Raw genomic sequence first — 23,995 nt, 5'->3', positions numbered from 1 at the left:
TACTGTACGAAAAGGTATTTATGTATCACTACCCCAAAATCTAAAATGGCTAACAGGAAAGTAGTAATTGTTACTTTTACAGACCAGAAAATGGTCACTTATTTTACATGGTTAGGTTTGTAAGTTACATTTAAAGAATCACATCATATCATATCACACATCACAAATCAATCATATCTATCATGTTGTGTTTCGGCAGTCAATCACATTTGGAAAAACGTACGGCTGTGGTCAGTCATGCCCGCAGATATAAAGTCACGGGTGTGGTCCACCCAGTCATGCCCGCGGATATAAAGTTGCGGGTGTGGGTTCCGTTTGTAATTATGAGTGTACCCCTTTAAGAGCGGAGGGGGGGGGCGGTGTCAGGCAAACTAGGAAGTAGAAGTAGGCTGAGCAGCAGCTCGATGTTAGAGACCGAGTGCTGGTTCAAGGCGCTGGATCGGTTTTCATGTGCCCTGAGAGTGCGCAATTGCGCAGTGGCGCAGCTTAGAGGCAACATCGGTCAAGACTACACAAAATAAGCTACGTCTTTCAATATTTATGCATTTGTAATCGTAACAAATTTTACGCGTGTGATTTTTCGCGCATCAAAATCACAGTCCCTGGTTTAATCGAGTACAGCAAAGTTCTACATATATTTTTAATAAATACTGGGGTTGTATCTACTATTTGGTTTTCAGGTTTCTAATGTGGCGGCCATGTTGTTCCTGTGAATGTGGGTTGCGTTTATTTTCCTTTTCACCCGCCCCCCCACTTTGGTTTTTGCTATGCAAAAACGTCAAACCTTGTAGCGAGACAACGTGCGCAATAGAAATAAGCAAAACCAATTGAAATAATATCGAAGGGGGGGGGGGGTTGAGAACACACACGGTGGGATGTTTTTTTCCTCATAATTAATCGCTGATCTCATCAGATAATGCTCATCGCCACCTTGCACAAAAGAAATAAACGGAAGCACGAGAAATAATCCACAGAGTCAAAACAATCCAGAGTTGTGTCTACAACAAAACTGCGATACGCTTTTTCGGAAACTCACACTGTGCCGTTGCCTTTGGGGAGGCCCAGCGCGTTGACTGCGGGGCCGGCGGGGGCGGTGGGCGTGGCCGGCAGCACCGAGGACAGGAAGTGGGAGGCCGGCGACGGCGGGACGGACGAGAAGGGCGACGACGCGTCCGAGAGGGTCGGGGAGACGCAGGCGGGCGGCGGAGGTGGAGGCGGCGGGGGCGGGGGTGGCGGAGGAAGGAAGTCTTGGCCGCCGCCTGACGGCGAAAGCAAGTTGGCAGATGCTAAAAAGGGTGGCGGCGGGGGCGGGAAGGAGGGCGAGCCGGGCGAGTCCACGCCCTGGGAGAACGGCGGCGGTGGCGTTGCCAACTTGACAAAGGCTTTATGTGAGGCCGGTGGGGACAGGGGGGATGACAGGCTTGAGCCCGAGGACCCCGAGGAGTGGGTGGCGTACCCGCCGCCGCCGGAGTTCTGGGCGGCGATGAACTGCTTGGGCCGGGCGTAGTTGAAGGTGCTCGCCTGCATGGTGGCGCTGGTCTCCAGCTCCTGGAAGGAAGGAGGAGGAGGGAGGGGCGGAGACGGGGAGTCGGACTGGATCACTTCCTGCGGAGGAGGCGGGACTTCCTGGTTCTGCTGCTGCTGCTGCCAGATGGCGGCTTCCTGCTGCTCCAACAGAATCTGCTCCTGAAGCTGCTTCAGCTGGGATGCGTTACTGCATTTAAACAAATGACAAACACGTTCATCGGCATTTTCCTTCACACGGATCCTCGCGGGTTCCGAATAGAAACAATCTACATTGAAACCCAAAAATATGTAAGCTACTAGCATGTAATTAACGCTAATGTTCCTCTTGCCAGTGTTCAGTCGAGCTGCGTTGCTGCTTGCTTGACGCTCAAATCGGACTGGACTTTGCCGGCGTGAAATATTTTTGGACAAGAGACTTCGACTTCTATTCGACGGCAAGTCACATTTGAACGAAACTGTCGGTCAAACCGTTCCGTGCCGTTGTCTTTGCAGAATTCGGCGTTGGCCGCGTAAACATCTCACTCGCTGCCTCGTTACGCTTAACAAGCTGCGGACTTGTGGCCATTTCAAACACGATCTATGCAGACAAAGTCGTCGCTCGCTACGGAGCACCACGGCTTAGAGGCGACGTTTTTCAAGAGATGGCGATCATCTGAAAATGTTGTGATCTGCCCCGATTTCTGATCACAGGAGAAAATCACCCGGACTGTTCAAATAGTCAAAGCAATATCACGATAGATATCGATCATCTAGGTATCATTAATCTATGACACCAGTCATTATCCAAAGCATAAAACATCAAATGGCTAACATGCGCAAGTATGTGCAGACATTCCCAATCCAAAGTCTTTCTGACGTTGCCGAACAAAAGCAGCGAGATCACAAAGAGACGTCGCCAACTACTGGCCTGGCGTACACATTACAGCGTCATGAAGGCCGTATGCACAGGAACAGGATTAACAGTTCCAACTTGTCCTCTAAACATTCATTTCGACGAGAATCAAATCCTAGATGTCCTCCGTAGCGAGTCAAGACGCTGATGACCGCAAATCAGGAGGAACCGCGCATGCGCACGCTTGAATAATGCGCTTAGAAACAAAACACTCGCAGTAACGCGCGAGTGGCAAACAACAGCAAGTGCTGCTGCGACACTTATCTCCTCCGTGCATTGTCGACACCTTTTTAGCGGCTCTTTGCGGACGGCTCCACGCTGATAAGATATCAGCGCAGCGCTGCCTTTCCTTCCCAACACACACGCTCACAGATTAGGACATTTAGCAACAGCGCTGTCATGTACACGAGTTTAATTCGTTCCGTGATCACACGCAAAATTAAAATCATCTTTCCCTATTGAAATGAATGGAAAGTCATGACTTTGTTCCAGCCCCCAAAAAACCAGCCATCCATCCATTTTCTACCGCTTCTCCGGGTCGGGTCGCGGGGGAAGTAGCTTCAGCAGGGCTAGCCAGACTTCCCTTTCCCCAGCCACTTCTTCGGAGCTCTTCCGGAGGGATCTCAAGGCGTTCCCAAGCCAGCCGAGAGACTACGTCTCTCCAGCGTGTCCTGGGTTGTCCTCAAGGTCTCTTTCCGGTGGGACGTGCCCGGAACACCTCACCAGTGAGGTGTCCGGGAAGGATCCGGATCAGATGCCCCGGCCACCTCATCTGGCTCCTCTCAATGCGGAGGAATAGCGGCTCGACACCGAGCCCCTCCCGGGTGACCGAGTTTCTCAGCCTCTCTCTATGGGAGACCCTGCGGAGGAAACTCATTTCGGCCGCTTGGATCTGGGATCTTGTTCTTTCGGTCGTGACCCACAGCTCGTGGCCGTAGGTGAGGGTCGGAACGTAGATCGAGTGCTAAATTGAGAGCTTGGCCTTTCGACTGAGCTCCCTTTTTGCCGCACCAGACCGATACAAAGTCCGCGTCAGCCCTCTAAAAATACAAATACAAATTCTCTCTAGAAGATACTTTCCAAAAGAATACAGTCATGACATGATTAAATAAAATGTAAAAAACAAATAGATTTGACATTTTTTTTTTACTTCCATTCAATAGACAATGTGCTCCTCCTTGTGGTGTGCATGGCTTGGCCACATGGGGGCAGTACAATGCTTAGCTATTTTTCAAATGAGCATTCTCGGGTCCTCAGTAAGCCGCAGTCATTCTGCGCAGAAGATAAAAAAATATATCGGTGGCGTGGGGTGGAATTCCCCTACCTTTGACGCGTGAGTTTGCCAGAAACCCGAAAAGCGCCGCGTTTGTTGAGTCATTAGCATGACACCGTCAAACAAAGCTTAGCCATTCCCAACGTGTTTTTCTCGTAGTGCGGATGCATTCTGTTGATTTCTCTTGTGCGGTGCTTACGGTTTTCGCGAGTACCGCCCGAGCCAAGTGAACGCTTCAATCATCAATGAATGCAAAGAATTTACCACACAAAACGCGAATGTAGGTCACCTCAAGGTTGCAACTTTAAAGCTTGAGGCCTGATGAGTACAAGGCACATCCCAGATTTAAAGAAAATTAGGAGTCCCCCAGGGTTGCGTTCACGTGCCCCCCCCCTTTTAATCTTTTCCAGATGTCCAACAATCACAATAAAAAAAGAGAGGAAAAAAAAAAATCACTGAAGCCTGAAAAGTGTTTTTCTAACAATTCTGCACCCCCCCAACCCGCACCCACAGACTCGTGTATGTCCAGCATGGATATACATTTGCTCCTCGCATTCCCCAACGCGCGAAAGCGGGCTTTTTACAGGAATCGTTTGGCAGCCGGCGGGCGTCGTGCAGCAGTATGATTTCCTTTTTTGGCTGTGCTCGGCACCAGCGGAGGGGGAAACTTTTTCGTGGTGGCCTCGTCTCGCAGCAACCGAGGGAAGACCACCAACACGACGGAGACGGATATCTACCGATCCATCTGTGAAAGGCTCGTGATCCGAAGCGTGCCGCGTCGTCACTCGTTGCGTTGCTCGCGGTCTGGCGAAAACAACAAATGGCAACCCGAAGGGTACCAGGAAACCTCACTTCAAACGAGGCTGTGATTTGGCGTACTGGAAATACTGAAATAAAAACAGAATACAGTGATTTGCAAATCTATATTCAACAAACTGCAAAGACAAGCTATTCAATGTTCAAGCTGAAGAACGATCATTTTGTCTACGTTGCTGATATTTTCGAATTTCCACCCATTCCAAAACAGCTGGGACACGGTCGGTGGGAAAAAAAAACTGCAAAAACACTTGTTTGGAACCGTCTACAGGTGAGCGGGGTAAGTGGAAACAGATGGGTCTCATAACTGGGGATGAAAGGGGGCATACTGAAAGGCTCAGTTCACAAGCAACGATAAGGGGAAGTTCATCACTTTGTGAAAAACTGCAAAGTCTTAAAAACATTTCTCAACTTACAATCGCAGGGATTTTATCTTCTACGCGTCGCAATATCATCAAAAGCTTCAGAACCAACCAATATTGAATGGCTGTGACCTTCGACCCCCGCAAGGGGGACTGCGTTAAAAAAATGGCATGATAGTGTAAAGGATGTTTGCCTCCATGTGAGCTCTGGAAGACTTCGGAAAACCATTGTCACTTCACACAGTTGGTTGGTACATCTACAAATGCAATTAAAACCCTACCAAGCAAAGCAAAAGCCAAATATCAACGACAGTCAGAAACGCCCCCGGGGTTTCCCTCGGCCCGAGCGCATCTGCGATTGACTGACGAAAAGTGGAAAAGTGTGCAGCGGTCTGACGAGTCCGCATTACAAATTGTTTTGGGACATCGTGGAAGTTGTGTCCTCCATGCCGAAAAGGAAACGGACCATCCGGATAGTTCCTCGCGCAAAGTTCAAAAGCCAGCGTCTGTGATGATACGTGGCTGTGTTCCTGTCCGTGGCATGGGTAACCAGCACGTCTGTGAAGGGACCATTATTTCTGAAAGGTGCGTACACATTTCGGAGCAACATATGCTGCCATCCAAGCAACGTCTGATACAGGGGCATCCCTCCTTCTATCAACAGTACAATACCAAACCATGTTCTCCATGTGTTAGAACATCTTGGCAATGTAGTCAAAGAGTCCAAGTACTAGACTAAGCTGCCAGCATTCCGGATTTGTCTTCCACTGAAAATGTGTGTTGGTGGATGGAGACATCAGACTGTTGAGCAACTGAAGTTGTACATTAGGCAAGCGAGCAAGGAGGTGCCAGGACATGCCCCTGTCCAAAATTTTTGGGGACTGGAAAATAAACTAATATTTGCACACAAAAAAAACAAGAAAGTTCATCTGTTTGAACTTTTAACAGCTTGTGTGTTTGTAGGCGTATTCCACGAAATGTTGGTTGAAAAGGATTTTCAAATCATGGTGTTCTGTTATTATTTACATTGTATGCAACTGCCCAACTTCATTGGAACTGGAACTCCAAAGCAGATAACATCATAAGTCCAACAACCCAAAGTAAGCGTAAAAGTCATAAAAATTGGTTGCTGTCGATATGTCAACACAAAAATAAAAAAACCCCAAAAACTCATAATCCACAACATGGCGACCTAAAAAGAGGACTGTCGCGTAATTCTCAAGTGCGCCGCTCACACGTCCCGAGGCAGAACTAAAGAGTGTGACGAGTGTTCCTCCGTCGCCGTGACGACGCAGCTGTGTTTGCGCTCTCGGGCCTCGCCGCGAGTCGCTTTGAAGGCGCTGGCCTCGCCGCACTCCTCCATCCAGCTGGGACGCCACATTTCGGTCCCGAGCTGCGGGCCGCTTTGTTTTACAAGCCGGCGGAAGACAGGAAACGGGGGGTGGGGGTGGGGGGGGGGGGGAAACAGGAAGTTGATAAACGTGCGCGGCCGCTAATGAGGTCGTCGTGGGGGTTTGCGAATAAGGCACGAGACAGGCGGGACGTTCGGGGGCTGTAGGAAACGTGAGTTTTCGCAAACAACGGATTCTCCCAGAAAAATGCTGCACCGGCTGATTTGGGCCTCGGACAGGAAACGCGTCATCGCTTCCCAACTTTGGCAACACTTTTACGAGCATCCCCGTTTGACGCCTCGTGTGTTACGTAGGCGGGTCAGGTGACTTCTGCAAGCCGATCAGCAACACGAGAAAAAGCGGTGGTTGAATATCGGGGGAAATTAATTCCAAAAGTCGGAATTGTACTCCAAAGTGTTTCACTTATCCATCCCTCCGTTTTCTTTGCCGCGTATCCTCACAAGTGTCGCAAGAGGGATGGAGCCTATCTCAGCTATCGTCGGGGAGGAGGCGGGGCACACCCCGAACTGGTTGCCAGCCAATCGCACACCACAGAAAGACAGGCAACCAATCAAACGGGCAATTTAGAGTCCCTGATCAATGTTGCATGTTTTTGGGGACGTGGGAGGAAGCCGGAGTGCCCGGAGAAAAGCCACGCAGGCGCGGGGACAACATGCAAACGCCACGTAGGCGGGGCCGGGATTTGAACCCCGGTCCTCAAAAGCGTGCCACCCTGTTAAATGTATAAACACTATAATGGCCTTACAATACTTGAATGAAACAAAATACAAAAATAAGAACAAAATAGCTCATAAAAATAATAAAAAATACAATCAATAAAAATAAACTTTAAAAGCTCATTTATAAAAAGAAGACGATTACATTCTGAATAATTATAACTCTCATCATAAATAAATACATGAAAATTAAAAAAAATATATACATGTATCAACAAAAAAATACAACATAAACTAAAGCAACTATAATAATTGTAATAATAATAGTATGAATGATAATAATTATTATGATAACAATAATGAGGGGTGCACAGTTGCATAAAAGCTCAAGGCCTGCTAAATTGACCAAATATGGTTCCCAGCCTAACTCAATGACAAACTTGACCCCCAAAATAACTGCAACTTTTTTTCCTTTTTGTGTGTGTGTAAACGCAAACGCTTACGTAAGTAAGTCATAACTCAGTGAAAGCGGGATTTTGAAAGAAGCCTCAACGCCAGCTTTGGCCAGAACTATGCAGGGCCAGGAATGTTCCAGGAAAAATCCGGACTGACCGCTGCCGGACGGTCCCGATTTGACACGTTTGAAAGAAGTCAATTGTTTTATTTCGCACACCCCAGTCAGCTGACTTTTGGAAAAATGACTCCCCCCCCCACCCCCACCCCCCCAATTCCATTCAATCCGGCCTCCAGGCCCTTGCGCACGGACACGTAAAATAGAAGCAGACTGTTTTCCTTTCAAAGGCAGCACAGAGAAGCTTTTTCTTCCCTTTTGGCGTCTCACGTTTCACGTCCACCACCACCGTCCTCGTGCGCCTTCATCCTTCCTCCTCCTCCTCCTCCTCCTCCCCGCTCCCTCGATCTCACAAGGAATGCCGGACGCATTCTTGTCCGGATCGCAACGGCGCAGGCATCTCCATCAAATGGGATTAGCGGGAGGAGGAGGAGGAGGAGGAAGAACTCCAAGACTTTCTTTTGACAAGCAGAGCAAGAAAAGCAAGAAGCAACCTTTGTCCCGTCCAAAGGGCACAAACACGGCAAACGATTTCAACTTCTCTACGGCAGCATTAAAGTTGAAATGAAGGCACAACAAATGAACATACAACCGACTACATCCTCAACTTCGAGTCCAAATCCAGTATTTTGCGTTATTTTATCTTTTGTTTTGTTTTTACCTTTGAGCGCTTGGCGTCCTCGCCGTGCAGGAGCGTTGCAGACGACTGCAGCCGCGTCAGGTAGGAGCGGCCTATATAGCGAGCGCTCGCTCGGCGGCCCAGACGCTGACGGACGCCCTCTGCCTCCCTCCCTCCCTCCCTCCCTCGCTCGCTCGGCCCTGCCCTCCCGCCGCATGAGTCAGGCTGTCTGCCAGGCAGGGAGGGCCTCCATCAGCCTTCACAATAAAAGAGCCTTCAGAGTAAAACAGCTTCCCCGGGATGGCTTTTTCTTTGTCTTTTTCCCCAATCCAAAGCATACCACATCAAATTTCCAACAGAACTGGAGGTGGCAGAAATGAAGATGTCGAGGTTCTCGCTCGGAGTGAGCAGGTTGGATAGCATAAGAAATGAGTTCAACAGAGGGACAGCCAAAGTTGGATCCTTTGGAGACAAGGTTCGAGAGAGAGCAGACTTCGATGGTTTGGACAGGTCCAGAGGCGAAAGAGTGAGTACATTGGGAGAAGGGTGCTGAGGATGGAGCTACCAAGGAAGAGGGAGCGAGAGGAAGACCAAAGAGAAGGCTTGCGGGATCTTGTGAGGGAAGACATGAGGACAGTTGGGGTTCGAGAGATGAGGATGCGCGAGATAGGCTTGGATGGAAAAAGATGACACGCTGTCCGATCCTATCCAACCTGCTCACTCCGAGCGAGAACCTCGACATCTTCATTTCTGCCACCTCCAGTTCTACTTCCTGTCCACCGTCTCTAATCCGTACATCACGGCCGGCCTCACCGCTGTTTTACAGACTTTGCCCTTCCTCCTAGCAGAGACTCTTCTGTCACATAGAACACCAGAGACCTTCCGCCAGCTGTTCCACCCCGCTTGGACCTGTTTCTTCACTGCCTTACCACACTCACCATTGCTCTGGATTGTTGACCCTAAATATTTGAAGTCCTCCACCCTTGCCATCTCTTCTCCCTTGGAACTTCACTCTTCCCCTTCCGCCCCTCTCATTCACGCACATATATTCTGTTTTACTTCGGCTAATCTTCATGCCTCTCCTTTCCAGTGCATGTGTAATACATCTTTCTAATTGTTCCTCCGCCTGCTCCCTGCTTTCACTGCAGATCACAATATCATCTGCAAACATCACGGTCTTAGGGGATTCCAGTCTAACCTCGTCTGTCAGCCTATCCATTACCACTGCAAACAGGAAGGGGCTCAGACCGGATCCCTGATGCAGTCCCACCTCCACCTTAAATTCTTCTGTCACCCCTTACACCACACCTCGCCATTGTTCTGCTGCCATCATACATGTCCTGTACTATTCCAACATATTTTTCTGCCACACATGCATGCACACGCATGCAGTACCACAGTTCCTCTCTTGGTACTCTGTCGTAGGCTTTCTCCATATCCGTACGGCCATCATCTATGGAAAACGAATCCCACATTGTGGGGCTTTCAAAAACAGTTCTGATCCAAGGTATACCACATCATATGTCCACAATCTATCGAAAAACGCCTTCATCCACAGCACACCACATTAGACTTGATATCCAAATCTCTGTCTACAGATAAGAAACAGTCGAGATTCAAAGGAGGCGTCATAATTTGTTTGGCTGTCGCGCACAGAAAGGAACTGCTCCGGATCCAAAGCCTATCCACATCGCACCTTCTTCAGCCTTCACAACAAAGCACTTTTAGACCAAAGGAAACTCCCTGCGGTAATAATCACTTGGCTGTCTTTGTCCCTAAAACGGAGATCAAATGTCCTGCGGTCGGGCTCGCGACGCCGTCATGACGGGAGATGGATTGACGGTGCCGTTCTCAAAAGGATCACGTGACACGGCGGACAAATGCAAAGACACACGAGTCCTCCTTTGGCGCTCTCGAAAAGGATCGTGTCAGAAACATCACGTTTTTACGTGGGAGTGTCAATTTCATTGACTGCAGGACTCAGACGGAGACCCCAAAGTGTTTCAAAAATCCAAAAAACACCAGATCAAAGGTCCTACATCTACAGACCGGTCTGTTCTCAGGAAAAATATGTCAGATATCAGGAACAGGGGACATCTCATGGTCCAAAGCATACCACACCGTACTGCATCTGCACGGATCACTGGAAAAGTCAGCGTCCAAAGCACACCACATCGTGGGTACAAAATCTATCTGCCTTTGGAAAGGGTTTACTTCATGTTCCAAAGAATACCACATCATGTCTTGGGTTTCAAAATGAGGAAGTGGTCTCATACTGCATGAAAGCGTGTAACCTTTGGTGTCCAATCAAAAGGGAATCCATCATGCGCATAAAGTACAGAGTGGGAGGATTGCTCCGAGTCCTCCGTGCTTCATGTGTCCAGTATTCAGTTTCTCAACATTTAAAAGAAAAACAATACCTTTGGGAATCACTCATTTCTATTTTTGTGTGTAAAGCCCCCGCTCATGCAATGTTTTCCAGCCCGTTGATGAATCACAGCGTTGATGGAGGCCGGCGGGAGTGGGGTTCCTGGTGGATGTTGGTCTCTGCGTGATAACGGGGGGTAAGGGGGGGGGGTGGCGGGGTTCCAGGTCAATGTGTCAGAGTAACATGAGGCCAGGGTCTGGAGTCATTGCTATTGTTGAGTCACGACAGTTCTTAAGAGGCCAGTCAAAGTCTAAAACATCACCGTTGATCACACGAGCAGCTTCAACCACTCACGACACCAGAATACACGTTGAGATCTGGATGACGAAATGGGACTAATACCAGGACCGAGGCAGGATTCAGGATCCACATTGAAATCCTAATCAGGACAAGAATCGCCAGTGAGTTGATCAAGCAGATCAAGAGCAGAGAATCATCATTCAATTTTGGATCAGAATCATAAACTGGATTCTGAAGGTCTAGTTATTATCAAGGGCAAGGATCCACTTCAGAATTGGAATCATAATTACAGCACACTCAAAAGTGAGATGAGGATCAGAACAACGTGATCGATGCCAGAAACACAATTAGGATCGCAATCAGAACAAGGATACTGTTACAGAAGATGAAGACCTGGATCAGTATTGTGTTCAGACTAAGAAGCAACATCAGGATCCAGATCAAAGATTGAGATCATGATTGGGATCATAATCACGATTAAGACAGACGATCCGATAGAGATCGCAGTCTCGATCAGGACCAGGAGTAAGATTGACAACAGATTTAGATCCATAATTAGAATTGAGATTTAACTCATGACCAGAATCAGGATTAAAAGAAAACTACTACATAAAAAAATTATCTAAAACCAAAATCCACAATTAGGGTTTGAATCTGGATAGAGATCAAAATCTGAATCTGAATCTTGACATTAGAATCATGGATGGAGGTTTGATCACTACGGAAGTGTTTTCTACATCTTCCAATGGTGTCTGCTGGATTTATGACATCTGTTTGATTTATTCTCACCTACAAGGTTCTTCATTTAGATTTTATTGAAAGAAATTGGGAGAGAAAAACCATTCGGGGTAATATCTGGTAGCCCAACCCAAAACAAAGTACTCCATTGGTCAGCAGTTCAGCTCAGGTCAGCGGTGGTCGATCACTTATCTTCTAGCCGGAAGCGCTCCGGGCCAGATTGTTTACAAACATTGTGAAACTGGTCCTCATTTGGAAATAATGACATTCCCTCGCAGCTGACATTATTGTGCAATTGCTCCGAGCGTGGCGGTCGGCGTACAGCGGAGCGGAACGTTCGTTCTTTCCCGGGGCAACCACGGCGGCGTCTGCCGTCTGCGAGCCGACCGTTAACTTTCCATTCAGTCAAGAAGTCGCAAAAACACACGAGTCCACTCGGGTCTTCCGTGACCCGCTTCCGTCATACCGTCCCCCCCCCCCCACTTGAGAGGAAGGTCAGCGCCGACAGCTCTCTTCCTTATTTGGAAACTTTCTCTATTCCCCGCAGGTCATTCTAGCCTGACCGACCAATTGCGTGCAGAGTTGGCCTGGCGTCTCAGCCAATCCCGGGCCTCCCGTGTCCATTTAAGGACTGCCCATCTCTCAACACAGGAGGCCAATAGGACGTTATATGATTTTTTTTTTTTTTTCCTTTTTAAACTCTTGTTCAGATTTATTTCCCCTCTCCGGCCTCTTTCTGTTTTCCTCCTCTAGGAAAGTCCGCCAGTCTCCCTTTCGCTTGCCGGTGAACCGCATCCGAAGCACACGTGCTGCTGATTTCACGCACAAAACCAAAAGCAACACCTCAGCCAGGGAGCCATTGTCGAGACTTCATTAGGGAGCTGATTACTTCCACTTCCACAAACAGTCCGTGAGTCACGGCGCAGATATTCCGCCAATGCCTGGCAGCCGCGGCCTCCGTCGGCACCGTAACGCAGACGGCGGGGGAAGGAATGGACCTCCGACGTGGTGTCAAAAACCAGAATTCAAGTCAAGAGCACAATCACAATCATGATCTTATCAGCAGGACCAGACCACGAGATTCGGAAGGAGATATTTCTGTCCATTTTTGTTTTGAAGGTTCTTATTTTGTTCTAAGTGAAAAGATCTTATTAATCTTAGTCTACATAACATATTCCATGTGAAATAAACACAGTACTTCTAAAAAGGCAGAATAAAGGTCCAGATATAAAACTGAGATCAGAACCACAATAAGAAGTTCTAGGCTAGAATCAGCCGGCACGGTGGATCAGCTGGTAAAGCGTTGGCCTCACAGTTCTGAGGTCCCCCGGTTCAATCCCGGCCCTACCTGTGTGGAGTTTGCGTGTTCTCCCCGTGCCTGCGTGGCTTTTCTCCGGGTGGGCACTCCGGTTTCCTACCACATCCCCAAAAAAATGCGACATTAATTGGACGCTCTAAATTGCCCCTAGGTGTGATTGTGAGTGTAGCTGTTTGTCCCAATGTGCCCTGCGATTGGCTGGCGACCAGTTCAGGGTATACCCGGCCTCCGTCCAGCTGGGATATGCTCCAGCACCCCCCGCGACCCACGTGAGGATAAGCGGCGAAGAAAATGGATGGATGGGCTATAATCATGAGCACTTTGAGAATTGGGGATGAAGATTAAGATCAGAATCAGGACCTGGATCAGGAACAAGATTGAGACTAGAAAATTAATGAATGATTATAACTAAGATATCATCATCATCATCAGCGTTTGTTCCAGTGGAAAATATGAAAAACCAGTGAAAACTGACATATGTCAATCACAGCACTTTAATGAAGTACAAAAAAAAAAAAAATCAAAGGATTTTGCACTTTGTTCTGATCACGGTCCTCTAAAGTGGTGCTTGGATCAAAACCAAAAAATTGACTTGTGATTTCTTGCCACCTCGCCTCGTTTCGCGGCACAATCGAACAGCTCGGACAGGACGCGACGGGACCGTGCAACTCACGCGTGGGGTTAGTCACGTACGAGCAAGTCATAAAATTACTCTGAAGTCAGAACCTTCAAGCAAGTCTCGTTGAGTCATGACGCAAGTCAATAGTCAGGTCATACGATCCGGCTCTTCGTTTATTCGCATATTAGCCACTTTGCACTCTGGAGCTGCACCAGCACGTTTATTTAAAACCATTTTTTTGTCCCCAGTGGTCCCGAAACAGTCTCCACGACATCTATCACGGCGTTATTTGTCCTCTCCGTGAAACGCATAACCGACGTTCACCTCGGTTCATCTGAGTTGCGCAACTTCGATGTTCCCCTTCTGGCTTTTTTCCTTGGTTTTGTCAAGTCATGTTGTTCCAGTCAAATTGAGTCCCGTAAATTATTTGGATTTAGTCATCCAGGTCCTAAAATTAGAAACCACTCTGGAGCCGAAGAAAAACACCGGAGACTGTACAAAAGGAATATGGACGCACTTGCCTCTTCGCATAAAGCCGGTCACAGGCGGCAGAACACAGAAATGTCGCCCATGCCGTTGACTTCCCATCCATTTTCCGAACCACTTATCCTCACAAGGATCGCGGAAATGCTGGAGCCAGTCCCGGATATCATCAGACGGGACCCGGTGTGAACCCCGAACTGGTTGCCAGCCAATTGCAGGGCACGTGGAGACAAGACAACAGTCGCACATAGGGGCAATTGAGAGTCTCCAATTAGTGCATGTTTTTGGGATGTGGGAGGAAACCGGAGTTCCCGGAGAAAAGCCACGCAGGCGCGGGGAGAGCATGCAGACTCCACACAGGCAGGGCCGGGATTGGAACCCCGGCCCGCAGATTTGTGACACCAAAGCTCTAAACAATTGCTCCACTGTGCCGTCCAGTCAAAATATCCATCCATTCATTTTCTTAGCCGCTTATCCTCACAAGGGTCGTGGGAGTGCTGGAGCCTATCCCAGCTGTCAACGGGCAGGAGGCGGGGTGGACCCTGAACTCGTTTCCAGCCAATCGCAGGGCACATTGAGACAGCCACAATCACAATCACACCTTGGGGCAATTTAGAGTGTCCAAAGACTGTCGCATGTTTTTGGGATGTGGGAGGAAACCGGAGTGCCCACCCAGTGAAAAGCCACGCAGGCAGGTCCGGGATTGAACCCGGGACCTCAGAACTGTGAGGCCAACCCTCTCCAGCTGATCCACCGTGCCGCCCCAGTCAAAAAATAGTCAACCTAAAAAGGTTGCAAATGAAATAAAGTGATAAAGATGAAAATGAAGGACATTTCTGCTATAAAAATAGTTAAATTGAAATAATTCTGTGAATAAACAGTGCAGTTTGGTCTGTGGCATATTTAAAAATTTGGTGATTTGGGTCCAGTGCTAATACTTAATCCCTTTTTTAGTGTCTACAAAAACAAATAATCCATCACTTTTTATTTATTTTTTGAAATGTCCAATTGCCAAATGAAAATGTAGATAACCAACGATACACAATTTGCGGCGTTCTCTTGCTATTTGCAAAGGATAAAAAAAACAAACCCTGTCACCATTAAGTAATTGACACCCACGTAAAAGCACCTTTTTTTCTGTTAGACAAGGATATGGCCTGACGAAATAAAGCGCCGTCCTGTTATTAATTTACATTTAATGATTATCGGCCATGGCCTGTGATGAGCACCAAAAGAGACTAATGGGAGATAGATTACCCCCAAAAATCGGTACATTTGCATTTTGCCAAACCTCCAATGTGCAAGGCGTACTGTAATTTATGTACACTATCTGTACATAAACGTACAGAGCGCAGCTGGCGGACTATCCTGGCAAACGGCGACACTGTCATGGCAGCGGAATGCTTTTGTTGCCGGTATCCCCCCCCCCCCCCCCCCTCCATCCTTTAACCATTTTACAACCCTCTCAGGTATCCCAGAGGCGACTCCCTGGCGGCAGGTCTGATCTCCCCCACCCACCCCCCGGAGTCCCTACACCCACCCCAGGTTGCAGGGTAGGTACTCACAGCTTCGGTTTGGGCTTGGTGGGGAGCGGCGGGGCCTCCCTCGCGGGGGAGGGAGACAGCTTTCCGGGGGTGGGAGGTGAGTCTGACGGGATCTGGATGGGAGTACGGGCAGATCGCGGTGGGGGAGACGGTGGAGGTGGTGGAGGAAGCGGAGGCGGCGCAACGGGTTCTGCAGGTGGAGACGGCGGAGAGGAGGGTTGGCCGTTGGGGACGAAAATCGTCTCCTCCGGCGTCTCCTCGGCCTCTGGAGGCCACAGCTCGACTTCCTGAGGCGCCATCTTGGGTGGCAGTTCCAGCAGGCTGATCTCGGTGGGCGGGGGCAGCGGTGGGGTGAACGATGGCCCATTCTCCAGCGCAGCGCCGTCTCCAGAGACGCCGTTACTGGAGGAAGAGTCCTCGGCTCCTGAGGGGAAATCAACGTCAGGGAAAATGGGAATATTTTGTTTATTTCGCCCACTTTCACTCTGGCTTTTATCTATCTCAGTGTCTGCGTATCATCTCATCTGAAGTTCAGGCACTTCCTGTTTGGTCACACTTCCCTCTGAGCGTGTGACGCACTCGCTAGCGCACAAAAGGACCACAACATTAGACACCCTTGAGGTTGCGAAGGAGTGGAAAATTTCTGAAATTTTCCCCGAAATTGCTAGAAAGTTTCTGATCCTCATTATGATCTCAATCTTCATCCTGATTCTGGGCCCGACTCAAATATGATCTTAATCTGGTCCGAGTTCTGATCTCAATATGGCTCCTGATCTCAATTCTGAACCTGGGCCCGACGCTGATCTCAATCTGGATCCTAATCCAGATGCTGCTGTCAAACTGCATCCCAATTCCAATCTTCATTCTTTGAAATTTGATTGGACGCACCCGCTGTGACGGTCAGCTTGGCGGAACTGTTCACGGAACCATACGGGTTGGAGGCGGCGCAGCAGAACAGGCCCCCGTCTTCCGGAAAGGCCTCAGCGATCACTAGGGTGCAGATCTCGTCTGGGGAAAACAAAACATTTGAAAAGTAAACGACTGCAGTAGACGATATGGCCTGCGGGGTCCCACAGAGATCATTTTTAGATCCTGTGATGTTCTCTATTTGCATTCTTTGATTCTAAAACGGCAAGAAAATGTCACAAAGTTTAATCTTAGACCCGTAAACCGAAGTGCTCTGTATTTGTCCACACTGAGCCGAACGCTGAGGTAATTGCAAGGTCGGCTGCGCTTCGTCGCCCTTTTTTCTAAACTGCAAATCTTTCACTGCGACTCCGTTTCAATTCATCGCGCCACTCGAATGCGAGGAGCGTAAACACCGCTCCCGGGCGAAAGCAGTAAAGTGGAAACGAGACGCCGACTGCGAGACTGACACGCTATTTGTGTGTAAATGAGACATGACAGACGCGTGAGACGTGGAAGTGGAAGGCAGCGGTGTGCACGCCGGTGAGTCAAAACAAGTGTCCAGGCAGGTGAGTCACAGTCTGGAGAGCCAACACCTGAACGCTCACCTGTGTGCATTGTTGTTATTCAGTGTGTTTACCTTGCCTGACTACACCGTGTAACACTGTTAAGTCAGACGCGGGATCGTAGGACGTACCTGACTCGGCCGCCGAGCGAGGCTCTGATGTACATTTCACACAAAAAGAGAGAAAATGTAATTATTAGAATAGCCAAGTACGTTAAAACGTACGCAATTCATGTCTGAGACGTTATAAACAAATTGTGAACCGTATAAATGAAAAATTAGCATTAGCATGGTTAGCGTCGCAAAGTTAGAAACGTCACGTACTTTTCTGGAGGATCCGAAAATCCGGGGAGTCCAGGATCTGCTCGCCTCGGCGGTACCACCTGACCTGCAGAGGCGGGCCCCCGCGGACCCTGCACTCCAGAACCACCGCCTGACCCTCGGACGCCTGGGTGTCCTGCAGCAGCTGAGTAAGAACGAACGCGCTTAGTCGAAAAAGGTCACAATGTGGATTCATTTCGAATGAGGTGGGATTCTTTTGGAAAGCTGACGGGTTCAATAAACGTAGACGCACTTTTGTGAACGTAGGCCGAGTCGATCCTTCGGCGCCGGACAGCGACAACAGCGGACTCTGCATCTAAAAGGGACGCACAGAAAATTGCTGAGCGCCAGGCCCGGGGAGGCCATTTTGCAGCGCGGCGGCGGACAATCACCCGTTGCGGAGGCTGCGACAGCGACTGGACCAGCGTGGAGCGGTGAGGCGGCACCTCCGGGGTTTTGGGGGACGGCGGGCGGATCGTCAGGGACATGGAAGTCGTTTTCTTCTGTAGGCTACAAGAGAGAACGGAGGCCTCGATTTGATTTTTCCATTCGCTTGTTTTACGTCACCAGCGTCAGGTGCTAATCTTGCGCCTGTGCCGGAGCACCTCCGACCTCCGACCTAGCTTTCTACTTTTTCCCCCCTTCTCGTGAAATTTCAAGGCGAAAGAGTTGACATTTGGGGTTTTTGTATCAAAACGGTGCGTGCCGGATTTGCCGATGATCAGAAAGAAAATTTATCGTGTTTGTCGACTTTGCGGTTCAAGGGGAGGTGAGCAGGGGAACGAGGCAGAAAAAGATGACGTACAGAGGCATACTTCCCGATCGGGACTTCGACGGCCAGCCTTCTCCGTCGGAGTCGGATGACGACGCTCCTGAAATCAGACGACAACAATTGCAACACACTTTTGGGTTTGCGATTGGTCAGCGTTATTTCCTCCATCAATCAAGCGAGTTGTTCACGTCGTCGAGCAATTGTGGTTGTTTGAAATATACTACGCTATTCCCTCACTGTATTGCAGTACACCTATCAATGCACAGAATTCTTTTTTTTTTTTAAATCAGGTTCATATCGCGCATAATTCACCCTATGGTGGGATTTTGAGTCACTGCTGTAATTTTTTTGGGTGTTGAAAAAAAAAACCAACAAAACATTACAACACATAACGAGGAATCAAATGCACATCGTGTGCAGTACTACTGCGCATTGTTATATGTACAGGAAATTAAAAGGTGTTGAAGAGTATAAATAATGTTTCTGAGGAGGTTTGTACGGCTTGAAAATATGTATTGACAACCCAAAAAATATCTGGTCCCTACCCTGAGTACAGTAAAGCCTCGGTTCTCGAACGTCCCCGTTTTCGAACAAGTTGGTTTTCGAATGAAAATCTCGAGATTTTTTTTGCTTCTGTTTTCGAACAAAAATCGGTACTCGAACGCCACCGACAAAGCCCGTAAATAACATATTGCGCGTGGCCAGACCAGCTGACCCACGACGCGCATGGTTGCGGATTCCCTACGGTGCGAAAAAAAAAAACGGAAATAACGTAACGTTATTGTCAATTCGTAAAAAAAAAAAACGGAAATGACATAATGCGCGCGGCGCAACCAGCGCACTTTTGTTATTGTGTATGACGCAACGCAGCCTCTGTACACAGACGTGTCCCGGTAGCGACTGTTGTTTTTCTTCTTTTGGAGGACGAGCGGATTAACCCCCAATCATGGCTCCAAAGAAGGCAAGTTCCTTGTTTGAAGTTATTTTGCCCTTTTGTTAATAACTTTTTTTTTTTTTTTTACAAGACTGGGGGCCGAGTCGCTACAGGTACGGCAATGTGCTCCCAGCCTAGTGTACTCTAGTACTAAATTATACATTTTAAGCAAAAAATAAATATATTTCTGAACTTATTTTATTACATAAAGTATTTAAAATATACATATATTTCTACTATGCAGTTTATTATCCGGAAAATCGAAAAAAAAATGCTCTAAAAAGCCGGATTTTTTAGGCATGGAATGCATTATTTCTTTTTCCATTCATTCTAATGGGAAACATCGACTCAGTTGTTGAACAAATCACTTCTCGAACCGTTGTCTAGAATGGATTGTGGTTGAGAACCGAGTCATCACTGTATATCCAAAAACTTGGAAGTTGGGTTATTCGTATCTCAAGCTACCACGGTTTATTCATTTTTTTTGTTAGTTTGAAGCCAGTTCCTATAGCGATAAGTTGAGTCGCTACAGACACGACATTGCACTCCCAGCCTAGTGTACTCTACTACTAAAGCAAAAACTAAATATATATTTCTTAAATTATTTCATTACATAAAGTATTGAAACTATACATGTATTTCTACTATGCAGTTTATTATCAGGAAAAGCTAAAAAAAAAAAATGCTTGGAAAAGCCATTTTTTTTTTAGGCTTGGAACGCATTATTTCTTTTTCCATTCATTGTAATGGGAAACATCGACTCAGTTCTTGAACAAATCACTTGAACCCTTTTTCTGGAACGGACTGTGGTCGAGAACCGAGGCATCACTGTATTTACTGTACACAATGGGCAATTTTACGTTTACTTTGACACAAAACCTCTGCTGGGAGTGGCAATAAAGAGTTTGAAGCCGCTTTTTGGAAGAATTGCTGCCAAGTGAGTTCAGTTCACTGCCACAGCGCTCTCATCTCAAAATTTTACTCTCAAGTCAAAGCAAAAATCGTCCAGATCAAGCTCGCTTCCCCAAAAATTCACACGTCGAGTCACTCGTATCGCAAGGCAGCGCATTCCGTCACCGTTTTCCAGAATGTGAAAAGGAGGCAACGGCGGACCTTCGATGTAAACCTCGGCCGAGGTGTTGTCGGCCCCGAGGTTGTTGGAGGCCACGCAGGTGTAGCGTCCCGTGTCGTCCTCGAAGGCCTCGGCGATCACCAACGTGTGGAGCTCGTCGTCTCGCCAGATGTGGATGTCGGGGGAGTTGTGCAGCTCGCGACCCTCGCAGAACCACCTGGACCACCAAACACCACATTGTCACGTACAAAAACTTGGTCACCTATTTGCAGACTTTCGGGGAAGTTGAGAAAAGATGCCACAAGATGCACAAAAGTCCTCCTGTAAAAGTAGTGCTATGGCGCCATCTTGTTGCTAAGGAACTTGTCATGGTCCTGCCGGTCCAGCCCTGGCTGGGCGGGTCCCGGCACAGATTGCGCCTCATACTCCCTGATTCACCCCGGCATTTATAGGACCCAGGGGATGACTGGTCTTGGCCAGATCGTCGCAATTCATGCCCCGTTCCTGGACTCCCGTACTCTTGATCGTCAACCCTGGTGTACCGACCTCCGCCTGACCCCGTAAGCTTGACGTCCTTGATACTCCCGCCTTCTCTGATCGATCTTCCGTGTAACGACCCCTCCCCGCCCGCGGACCTGCTCTCTACGCCCGACGTCTTGATTACCGCTGCCCCACTTGACTGTCTGCCTGACCCCCGACTTTGGACCGAATAAACACTTTTCCTGAACTACCTTTGCGTCTCCGGAGTCCTGCATTTAGGTCCTCCCTCCGTACCGATGGGTCGTGACAGAACTACGTTGAAATGAGCAGCAGATTTTGTACTCAAGTTATCAAGTTTATGGCCCACGACCCCCTTTTTTTTGGGAGGGGGGGGGTGAGCCGTAATCAGTCTATGCTTACGACAAGTTTCTTAATATCTCGAGTCCTAGCATAGCTACAAATGAGTGGGTGAAAATATTATGCAGATACCATTATGATCAAAAAAGTGCTTCAACTCAGACTCTTTCGATTTCAAGTCAGCTCGCCACCAAAAATGCTGCGCCGAAACTTAAATACATGTCGGCTTGCCAGACACAAGATGGAGGCCTGCAGGTCTACAAATCACTCATTCTCACCCGTCACACCCTTCACGCACACACTTCCCCGCGGCGGTCTGAGAGTCGAGTCGGCAGTCGGGAGCCAACCCCGAGGCCCGAGGCGGAAGTGCGTTTACGGGAAGCAGATCCACCCTTTCCCCCGCTCCCTCCAACCGTACTCAAAGATGATTTACGCACCAGTGAGTGGCAAACACTTAATTTTTTTTTTTTTTTTAAATGTACTTTCATCGAGAATGTACCAAGCATGCGATTTAAAGAGACAGAACACAGAACTCGCATATCGAAAGTTATTCATCAGTTTTAAACGCGTGTGTGAAGTCTGCTAATATGCGACCCGTCGTTACGTTTCGGGGACAAAATAGTCAGACGACGTTTCACGCTGCGGGATTGACACCCGGCAGCCTGGGCCGGAGAAAGCGCCCTGTGAGAATTAGTCAGGCGGCGACGGAGGGAGGGAGAATCACGTGGAAGCGATGATGACAGGTGGCGCGCAAGCCCACTGGGCGTGCTGCGCCGTCTTATCGCGACAGGAAGTGCTTAAACTTGGCCGACGGTCTCGTTTTAACACGTCAAGGTTCTGCGTGTGAACACAATGGGGAGCGGGCCGGCAAAGCGACTTTAGATGGATGGAAAAAAGTAAAAGTAAAAGAAGGGATTGGAAGCACTTCCCGGGAAAAATTGCACAACTTTCCTCCGATATTTGAAGTCGGCTTTTATTCGACTTCAATTTTAATTCAACACCCGACAAAATGCAATTCTTTCATTGCGACTTTGGCTAACTATTCAGGGGAAAGTACAAATCTCACAAACAGTTGGTCAAAAACAACTCTGGCATAAAAAGCTACAACAAACTGGTGCACACGTGTCAACAGTGTATGATAATAATACTAATAATAATACTAGCGCTAAGACTAGTGCTAAATCTGGCGTTAACGCTAGCACCGCCTGTCAACAGCGTATGCTATCACAAGAAGCTAACGTAGTTGTCTACATTAACTTTGCGTTCCTTCTCGTCAAACCGCTGGCACAATTGCTTCAGTCCTTCCAAAAAGATGGAAGGTGAACATCCATAAATAATATCACATCAACTATCACACACACGTATAACCTCTACACAAATGACAAGGGTATGCTAGCGCCAGAAGATAACGTAGCAGTCTACGTCGTCACTTGGTACTAAAATGTACTGAACAAACGATCACGATTGCAGTGTTTTGGTCATTAAAAGTTGGTCAATACCAACTCCAAACGTTAAAAGATAATAAAAAACGCATCATGCCAGTCTCAGAGACCCAAACTATTTTTTATTTCTCCAAAATGTTTATCAACACCAAATCCAAACATTAAAACACAACACACGTATGCAACACCAGCCGTTGGATCACGAGCATTTGCTCGCTTATAAAGTTAACGTAGCAATCTAACGCTAACGCTAACCCAACTTCCATCATTTGAGAAACATGTCGCATATACTGAGAGTGCCGACACCATGAGTACTTCCCTCGGATTGGGATTCTGCAGCCCTTCCAATAGCTTCTTCGATTAGCCTTACGTATTGCTAGCTTGTATCAGCAGCCTTCACTAGTCACAAGTACACAGTCAGTTGAAATAAGGCCGCTATCGGCTCGATACAGCTCCCTGGTATCAGTTCTCGCCCATCCATTGTTAAAACCTAACAAACATATATATCGTAACACTCGAATTACCGTAATTCCTAGGCTACGGAGCTGGCTACAAGCCTCAGCCAGTACATTTGTAAAGGAAATCCCATTTGGTACATACATACGCCGCAGCTGTGTAAAAGTCGCAAGTGCCCACATTGAAACACGAGATATTTACAAAGAAAGACGGTACACAGAAAGAGTTTAACGCTAGCGCTAATGCTAACAGGGCCAGTGAAAATAAAACTTGCTGGTAAATATCACTGATACATGACAGTAACACAGCAGCAACACGCTAGCGCAGCGCTAACAGGGACGTTAAAAGTCACTTCGTCAGCACATACCCTGCTAAAAAATTTCTATAGAAATATATACAATTCTTTAGAATTTGTACAGAAATACTTGTTGTATAGAATTTTTACAAAACAGAATGTTTTCTACAGAAATTCTATCGGACTTGGGTCCTAAAGTTCTACAATTCTTTACAAAGTCTTTAGAAATGTTCTATACACATATTCCACCGGTCTCGCTCTGAACCTTTTCCACTCGAGTGCCCCCTTGCGGCCGTGAGAAAAAAATGCCCAAATTAGCCGCATCACCGCATTAAACCGCAGGATTGAAAGCGTGCGGAAAAAAGTCGCGGCTTGTAGGCCGGAAATTACGGTACCTTTCCAACGGAAGTGATCGGCGCATGCTAGCTAGCACAAGAAGCTAATGTACCATAATAGTCTACAACGTTCGTTAATCGTAAACGGATGCACTCAAACGCACCGCACCAGTAACAGATGATCCGGATCAAAGTCCTTAGTTTACAAAAAGCGAACTCTGTGCAAAAGTACTTGGACAACTCTTAGAAACTGACGGGGTTTTTGTTTTTTTTAAAAAAAAAAACACACAAACAAAAATGAAGGTAAAATCAATCTGAAGAAAAGCGCAAAAGTCGACAGCTGAACTCGGTCCAATTGCAGCCAACAAAAACGTCCCGGATTAATCAACTTTAATGGTCCGGCATCATCGCACGTAATTACTCAGCCGACGTCGGCGAGAAACAGATGTTAGCGTTTATTTCCTTATGGCGTGCTGCGGTAAAACATCCATCAAAAAAAAAAAAAAAAAATTAAATATGCAGGCTGATTTGAAAAGGAAGGGAGGGTGCGTGAAAGTGAAGT

General features: G+C 47.7%; 1 protein-coding gene and 1 long non-coding RNA gene across 6 annotated transcripts in view; one reads left to right on the top strand and one right to left on the bottom strand.

The window, feature by feature from the left end:
- palld (palladin, cytoskeletal associated protein) overlaps positions 1 to 23,995 on the bottom strand; it is a 50,522-nt gene that overhangs the window by 7,980 nt on the left and 18,547 nt on the right. Inside the window, exons 1-10 of one of the 5 annotated variants that reach the window (XM_061824204.1) lie at positions 21,184 to 21,316; positions 20,110 to 20,285; positions 18,096 to 18,162; positions 17,683 to 17,800; positions 17,544 to 17,606; positions 17,294 to 17,435; positions 17,102 to 17,125; positions 16,387 to 16,506; positions 15,520 to 15,922; positions 1,037 to 1,714 (exon numbers count right to left, since the gene is read on the bottom strand). In XM_061824204.1, the coding sequence (XP_061680188.1) occupies positions 1,037 to 1,714; positions 15,520 to 15,922; positions 16,387 to 16,506; positions 17,102 to 17,125; positions 17,294 to 17,435; positions 17,544 to 17,606; positions 17,683 to 17,800; positions 18,096 to 18,103 (1,556 nt within the window). In that variant the 5' untranslated portion in view covers positions 18,104 to 18,162; positions 20,110 to 20,285; positions 21,184 to 21,316. Of the gene's footprint in view, positions 1 to 1,036; positions 1,715 to 4,429; positions 4,626 to 7,779; positions 7,857 to 8,170; positions 8,311 to 15,519; positions 15,923 to 16,386; positions 16,507 to 17,101; positions 17,126 to 17,293; positions 17,436 to 17,543; positions 17,607 to 17,682; positions 17,801 to 18,095; positions 18,163 to 20,109; positions 20,286 to 21,183; positions 21,317 to 23,995 lie in introns of those variants that run through there. The other 4 variants (XM_061824203.1, XM_061824207.1, XM_061824205.1 and 1 more) reach the window with 4 other exon arrangements.
- LOC133503073 (uncharacterized) lies at positions 16,610 to 18,460 on the top strand. The gene is made up of 4 exons (XR_009795624.1): positions 16,610 to 16,973; positions 17,304 to 17,439; positions 17,558 to 17,724; positions 18,055 to 18,460. It is a non-coding gene; the product is annotated as an uncharacterized LOC133503073 (long non-coding RNA).

Source organism: Syngnathoides biaculeatus, chromosome 7, assembly GCF_019802595.1.
Source record: "Syngnathoides biaculeatus isolate LvHL_M chromosome 7, ASM1980259v1, whole genome shotgun sequence".
NCBI classification, from domain to species: Eukaryota; Metazoa; Chordata; class Actinopteri; order Syngnathiformes; family Syngnathidae; genus Syngnathoides; species Syngnathoides biaculeatus.
Note: the sequence above shows the minus strand (reverse complement) of the source record. Positions and strands in the feature narration are given on the sequence as shown.